Raw genomic sequence first — 7,763 nt, forward strand, 5'->3', positions numbered from 1 at the left:
AAGGACTGATATGCAATTCCACCATAGAAACCACTGCATTTAGGAAACAATTACTTTTAAACAGCTGTCCACTGTAGTGACCGCTATGCACCAGAGGGTTAAGACAGTGCATAAGAATATCTAAAAGAATAATATTTAAATATTAATATTTTAAATACAGAGGTGTTTGTAAGAATGAAAGTATCAGAAAGAGGAACACATTTTTATTGAAATTAAATTAAACACATCTACAAAAATACAGATCCCTGCAAAAGATGTAGGGCAGTCTTTATCCAATGCAGTGCAGTGACCTGCGCATCGAACTGCGCAGGTCACTGTGCACCTGCAATGATAGGGTATGCTTAATTTAAAATATTACGCTGTAGACATACACAGATACAATTTCGCATAATATCACTAAACATGCTCTATTTAGCATGGTGTAAATTATTATTATTTTTATTAAACTAAAATATTTTAAAGTGTAACGACAAAATAGCCCACAAAAACAATGTAATTGGTCCTGATTCATGTGGTTGATGCCAAGCAATGGCTTTTGTGTTCACAGTATACAGTATAGTAACAACATTGCAGATGGCAAACTGAAGCCATTTATCAATATGCTGCCTCTCATCTAAACTTAAAACATTAAGTAATACAGCAGCTTAAGGAAAGCCAGGTATAAAATAAATGAAATAAAGCTTACCTTAATCTTTGACGAAATAAAACGGACAAAACGAAACCTCCATAGGTAGGACGTATAGATAAGAAATCTGCTGAGTAAGCAGTATGTGACGTAGCATCGATGTGTGCATGTGCCTTACCACAAGGCAGGACAGATTGATGGGTAGCACAGATAATTAGAACACCGGTTATGGGCTGGGAACATATTGATGGAGAAGTGCAGACTAATGTAAAACCACAATACTGGAAAAAGTTCTGGTACGCAGTGAATGCTGGAAAAAAGTACCAATACACTCAAAGATAAAATTTAGGGAGTATTCACAGCTAGAATCGGTTCCATTAGGGACCAAAATGGCAACATTTGCTACATTTTTCAGCTGGTGGGGTTTGCTTTCACATTGCAATGTGCCAAACCACAAACCAAGCTCTTTGAAATCCTTGTTCTGTCATGCACCTGTGGTAGCACTGCACGAACAACGAATGAAGGGAAAGAAACCTTTATAGGGAACCTATAAAGAAAACATGAGCGCTTCCTTCTTCATGAAATGTAAACAAAAATGGAGTGAGCTCAGATTCAGGTTGGTTCACCCACCTTGTCCCTCAGTATGCCCCGTGGGCCGATGACATAATCGAAGATGTACTTTCCAACATGAGCATCAACAGCAGACAGTGGGTCATCCAGCAAGTATACAGCACGGTCACAATACACTGCTCTGGCCAGGCTCACCCGTTGCTTCTGGCCACCAGACAGATTCACTCCCTAAACACAGAATGGGTAAGGAACTATATTGAAAACATCTCAGAGGCTACACAGAATTAATTACTTTTGGCTTTGGCATCACATAGAAAAAATGTTACTGCTTATCTATGGAATGAGCTCCAGAATGAGCTACATTAAAAATCTTTAACTGAACAAATGCCTAATATTTCAGATAGTCAAAATAGCTAAATGAGTACATCCCGGATATTCCTGCAGATATTTAAGCATATTTTTTCATGGGACAACAATGACAAAAATGACACTTTAACATAATGAAAAGTAGTGTGCGTGCAGCTTATGTAACAGTGTAAATTTATTTCTCCCTCAAAATAACTATATATACTGTCATTAATGTCTAAATACTATATACTATGTTATGTTATAGTGATTAATGGACAGACGGATCCTCAGTCAACACCTTCTCTCCAATCTCTGTCTCATCCCCAGCAGGGAGAATCTCCAGGTCTGGCTGGAGAGCACACACTTCCACCACATGGTTGTACCAGTCCTCCCTCCTCTTCTGACCAAACATGATGTTTTCTTTTAGTGTGGAGTTCTGGATCCAGGCCTGCTGTGGAACGTAGGCCACAGAACCCTGAAGACAACATAAATGTACACAGATTCATATTAAATCATCTCATTTTCAGATTAAATCTCACATTATTATTTCAGACAACAACCTTCGCTTTAAACCCAGGACATCATATATAGTGTAATGGTGACATGCGCCCGGTGTTTTTGTTTTGAGACCATCCATATCATGTCCCCTGCAACAGACTGGCGACCTGTCCAGGGTGAACCCCACCTCTCGCCCGGAACATTAGCTGGAGATAGGCACCAGCAACCCTCCCGACCCCACTTAGTGGGACCCTTGTCCCACTAAGGGACAAGCGTGTAAAGAAGATGGATGGATATCATGTCCCTCATCTCCCTTATTCCCTGCAGCTGTGTCGCTCCCTGATTGCTTCCCTTCTTAAGCCTCCCTCAGTAACCCACTCACTGCCAGATTATCGAACGCTTTCAGCAAGTAGTTTCTAGCTCTCCCTTCAGCCCTCTGTGTTACTGCCTCGCTCTTGTTCTCTGGATTTGCCCCTTTTGCCTTACCCTTGTTGGACTGCTGTTTTGCCTACCCGGATCTCGACCCTAGCCTGTTTCTTTGACGCCGCTCACGCCCACTCCCTCGGACTCTGCTCTCTTCCCCTTTGTGTATGACCTCGGCCCGGCTGACCAAGAACTTGGATCTGGACTTAATACCTGATTCCACGGTGAGTACACTGCCCTGCATCAGCGCTTCTCCCCCCGCCTCCATGCACCATCTCCTAGCCAGTGCTACAGCTGTCTATCCAGTGTGCCGCTCTTAACTATGTCTAATAAAGATCTGAGGTTTTCTGCTCACTTCTGTCTCGTGGCTGATTTCGGATCCTCCTAGTGTGCTTTTACAGTATAATCTGGCCACTATGGACCCGACGCCCGCGCAGGAGTGGTGCAGTTCTGTAGAGAGAGCCATTACCAAGCTAGAGGCTAATATGCAGGAAATGATGTCTATGCTCTCCAAGTTGTCTAGCCCCACAGCGCCTCCCAGTGCTCCGGCTCCCGCACGACAGCTGCAGCGCTTAACTCCTCCACAGGAGCCCCGTCTGTCCCCCCTTGAGGTCTTTTGTGGTGAGCCCTGCCTATGTCGCCCTTTTGTTACCCAGTGTGAGATTCAGTTTGAGCTTCAGCCCAGCTCCTTTCCCTCTGAGCGAGCTGAAGTCGCTTACATGATTTCGCTATTATCTGGCAAAGCTAAGATTTGGGGTACAGCTGAGTGGCAGAGGGACACGTTCCTCTGCTACAGTTTTGATGATTTCTCCAAGGAACTWATACGTGTTTTTGATCCCTGCCTCCCAGAGAGAGAGGCAGCTAGDGGGCTCTGGAGAATTAAACAGGGCAAGAGATGCATTAATGAGTACATTATTGACTTACACACCCTTTCTGCTGACAGTGATTGCAATGATGAAGCCTTGTGTGACGCCTTTTACCAGGGTTTGAGTGAAGGCATTAAGGATGAACTCTCTACCTGTGACCCCCTAAGGACCTGGCTGATCTGGAATCCATGGCRTCCCGGATTGACCAGCGGATGCATGAAAGAAGGCTAGAGAAGGCTTCTGACCAACTCTACCCATCGCCGGGGGCCCCCTCCAGGCTCGCAATGAGGTCTCCATTTCCCAAACCTTCTTCCTCTCCCCCCCAGGACCGACCTGAACCTATGCAGATTGGTCGCTCCAGGCTGACACCTGAGGAGAGGGATCGTAGGCTCAAAAAGGGCCTGTGTTTCTACTGCGGCAGTCAGGATCATCAACTCCGTCAGTGTCCCTCGAAGAGGTTAGTTCCTTCGGTCTGTAGTGTTCTACTAAGTCAGTGCACTACAACAGCATCTTCATTAATTACCATTAAAGCTGAGATTTCTATGCAGGGTCGCTCCCACTCCTTAGCAGCTTTTGTTGATTCTGGAACTGACGCTGAACTTATGGATGGTGAGCTACCTTGTCTCAACACCGGTTACACAACGTACCTTGGCTCAAAAAAGGTTGAAAAACACTGCTATAGAGGACTCAATGATATCACCATCAAGAATCGTTATCCCCTCCCACTCATAATCACTGCATTTGAATGCATCCAAGGCTCTACCATCTTCACAAAGTTGGATCTGAGAAATGCGTACCATCTGGTGCGTCTTCGGGAGGGGGACAAATGAAAGACTGCCTTCAACACCCCTACAGAGCAAGAGACGCATTAATGAGTACATTATTGACTTCCCCTTAAAGGGTGCCAGGGTCGTCTTTATCCACTATCTGTCCTCGAAGACCGAGCCATGCCCGACTACATTGGGGCACTATGAATATTTAGTGATGCCTTTTGGTTTGACTAATGCACCCGCAGTCTTTCAGGCCCTTGTGAATAATGTTCTTAAGAGACATGATTGGTCTCTACATTTTTATCTACCTACCTGGTTTTCTCTAAGGATCTTCCCTCACATATCACCCATGTTCGTTCTGTGCTTCTTCGCCTACTACAGAATAAATTGTTTGTCAAACCTGAGAAGTGTGAATTTCATGTGTCCCAGACTACCTTCTTATGTTTTCTGGTCTCCCCCAACCAGCTATCCATGGAGGACCACAAGGTTTCCACTGTTCTAAATTGGCCAACTCCGCAAGTCCGTAAGCAGCTCCAAAGGTTTCTAGGTTTTGCTAATTTCTATCGGCGTTTCATTCGCAACTACAGTACTATTGCCTCACCACTTCATGCCCTAACCTCTCCCAAGTCTCGTTTTCAGTGGAATCCTAGAGCGGAGGAGGCTTTCCAAAGACTCAAACACCTATTCTCCTCCGCACCTGTTCTCCATTCTCCGGACCTGAGTCGTCAGTTCATTGTGGAGGTTGACGCCTCTGAGTCTGGGGTCGGCGCAATCCTTAGCCAGAGGTATGAGGATGGTAAGATTCTTCCTTGTGCCTTCTTTTCCAGAAGTCTCTCCTCTGTTGAGCGCAACTACGACGTAGGGGACCGGGAATTACTGGCATTGGAGGAATGGAGACATTGGCAAGAGGGAGCTAAGGAACCCTTCCTAGTGTGAACCTCCAGTACCTCAAGACTGCCAAAAGACTCAACACCAGGCAAGCCAGGTGGGCCCTTTTCTTCTCTCGCTTTGTGTTCTTTGTCCTACAGGCCAGGCTCCAAGAATGTGAAGCCGGATGCGTTGTCCAGGATTCATGAACCCCTGAGTAAACCTTTGACTTCTGGAGATTTTATTCTTCCTAAGTCTGTTCGACTGGCAGTAACCCACCTTGAGGTCGAGAACCAGGTCCGGGAGGCTAACCAACAACAACAGGTTCTTCTTCTGGGCTGGGCTTCTTCACCCTCTAACCCATTCCCCACGGGCCTTGATCTCATATTTCGATGGACTTCATCACTGGCTTACACTCCTCCAACAGGTACACCACCATACTCACTATTGCCGATCGATTCTCCAAGATTACTCACCTGGTTCCCCTAGTGAAGTTGCCCTCCTCCAAAGAGTTGAGTGAGATCCTCTCCAGGGAGGTGTTCCATCTTTATGGGCTTCCTGTAGACATCGTCTACGACCATGGTCCTCAATTTGTCTCTCGCTTTTGGAAGGAGTTTTGTGGACAACTAGGGATCCAGGTGAGCCTTTCCTCTGGTTTCCACCCACAAACTGATGGCCAGACCAAGCGTCTCAACCAAGAGTTGGAGATCAAGCTTTGCATGCTCTGTGAACAAGACCCTACCAAGTGGGCACAGAATCTGCCTTGGGTGGATCATGCTATCAATTCTCTTCCCTTCTGTGCCACGGGGCTGTTTCCCGTCCATAATGTTTATGGTTTCCAACCACCAGTTTTCTCCTTGCAGGAACGGGCTGCCATGGTTCCCTCTGCCCATGCCTCAGCCAGGAGGTGTCTTAAGGTATGGAGAAGGGCCTGCAGGGCATTCTTAACTACTTCTGCCATATATTCTAGGTCTGCCAACCGACACAGGATCCCGGCCCCCGCTTATCTGGTTGGGCAAAAGGTATGGCTGTCAACCAGGGACCTTCCGCTTCGGATGGTAAACAGGAAGCTGGCTCCACGTTTCGTCGGACCATTTCCCCTCTCCAAGGTGGTTAATCTGGTGGCCGTCCGTCTCCGGCTGCCTGCTTCTCTGAGGGTCCATCCCACCTTCCATTTCTCATGCATCAAGCCTGTCTCTGCTTCCCGATTCGCCGCTCTTAGCTATGTCTAATAAAGATCTGAGGTTTTCTGCTCACTTCTGTCTCGTGGCTGATTTCGGGTCCTCCTAGTCTGCTTTTACAATATAGTGCTTTACAAAAGTAAACATAGCCCTTACATGTTTTTACACTGTCACATTACAACCACAAACCTACTTTATTTTTTATTTTACTATTTACTTTTTCAACAGCTTTTATCAAAAATCCTGAAAAGCGACCTGTGAAGCATTCGTCCAGGCAAGGCAGGAGAATTCTACGAAACTCTTGAGCTTTCTGACATATGTTCTGCTCTCTGGGTGAAATTTACTAGCCAGTCTACCTTCTGCCGTACACTTATGCAAATGGTTGGTCCATATGAGTTTACTGTTGAAACACAGAGCTAGACTCTCTAAACTCTTAATGAAAAAGATTTTTGCGGGCCCAATGAAGAGATGGAATCTTATGGAACAGATCACTGTTGTTCAAGCTTGGTGCCACCTCAGATCTTCCGAAGTCTGACCATCTTATCAGAATGCAACAAATAGTTCTTATACTGTCCCAAAACATGCGTTATTTTCATGAGGCATGTGATAATGATGGAGCAAAAACAAGAGCCTAGGTGGATGTTCCTTAAGGATAGTTCATTAACCATGTAGGTAAATATTCACATATCAATTCTGGTGCCATACCTTTTCAAAGACCCCTGTTATATCCATGGGAGCAACACACTTCATCACTTCTAAACACATTCTGGTGTTCAGAATTGTAAGAATATCGGCTGTACTGAGGTATAGCCTGATTATCAGCTAACCCATTATGATGGGACAAACATGCTCTTTCATACTCTTTTTGTGTGCTTTGTTACCTTAACATAATTTTGTGGTTGTGACAAAATATCAGAAAGCTTGAGAGGTGTGAATATTTTTGCACAATACGATAAACTATACATAATGCTAGATTTCCCACAAAACTATACGTAGACTACCCACAAGACTAGACTACACACAAGTATATAAACTACACACAAGACTATAGGCGTGACATCACGTGCATAAGATCCCCCTCACTCCGCTACCCCCTTCTGGAGCTTGCAGACAATGACTATTAGTTTTAACTTTTAAGTTAACATAACGCACTAAATCTTAAATGTATGCCTGATATATAAAAGAAAAAGGGATGCAGCTTTGACAGTTATTGTCAACACTACGACAACTAGATAACAAGGTCAGGGAAAAGTTTTAATAAAAAATTTATTGAGAGGGTGAAGGTAGGTCAGTTATGATAACTTCACTTTGACAATGTCAACATGTAGATATTCTGCAAGAGTATTGTGTTTCAGTTAAATTAAAACTAAAATAAGCCAGCCCATATACCAACTTTCTGACAGGTCATAAGTAGAGCAGGTATTTCAATTAGTTAGCTACCACATTGGTAGTTAATCTACAACAGTGATCACTTAATAATCGCAAATCGCAAAATAATTGCAAAATAAACATCAAGCTAAATTAACATAAAACTAATGGACTGAATTTTCTGTTCTTTGTGAGGAAAATTCATTTAGTTAACGCAATTGTGTGTGTGTGTGTGTATATATATATA

The 7,763-nt window shown here is 44.4% G+C and overlaps 1 protein-coding gene across 4 annotated transcripts in view; it reads right to left on the bottom strand.

Annotated features, from left to right (window-relative positions):
• Window positions 1-7,763, bottom strand: part of abcc1 (ATP binding cassette subfamily C member 1 (ABCC1 blood group)) — a 100,266-nt gene that overhangs the window by 46,334 nt on the left and 46,169 nt on the right. For all 4 annotated transcript variants that reach the window (XM_008415001.2, XM_017306192.1, XM_008415000.2 and 1 more), the window contains 2 exons: window positions 1,842-2,018; window positions 1,256-1,423 (listed from right to left, as the gene is read on the bottom strand). In XM_008415001.2, the coding sequence (XP_008413223.1) occupies window positions 1,256-1,423; window positions 1,842-2,018 (345 nt within the window). The remainder of the gene's footprint in view (window positions 1-1,255; window positions 1,424-1,841; window positions 2,019-7,763) is intronic.

This window comes from Poecilia reticulata, linkage group LG8 (genome assembly GCF_000633615.1).
Source record: "Poecilia reticulata strain Guanapo linkage group LG8, Guppy_female_1.0+MT, whole genome shotgun sequence".
NCBI classification, from domain to species: Eukaryota; Metazoa; Chordata; class Actinopteri; order Cyprinodontiformes; family Poeciliidae; genus Poecilia; species Poecilia reticulata.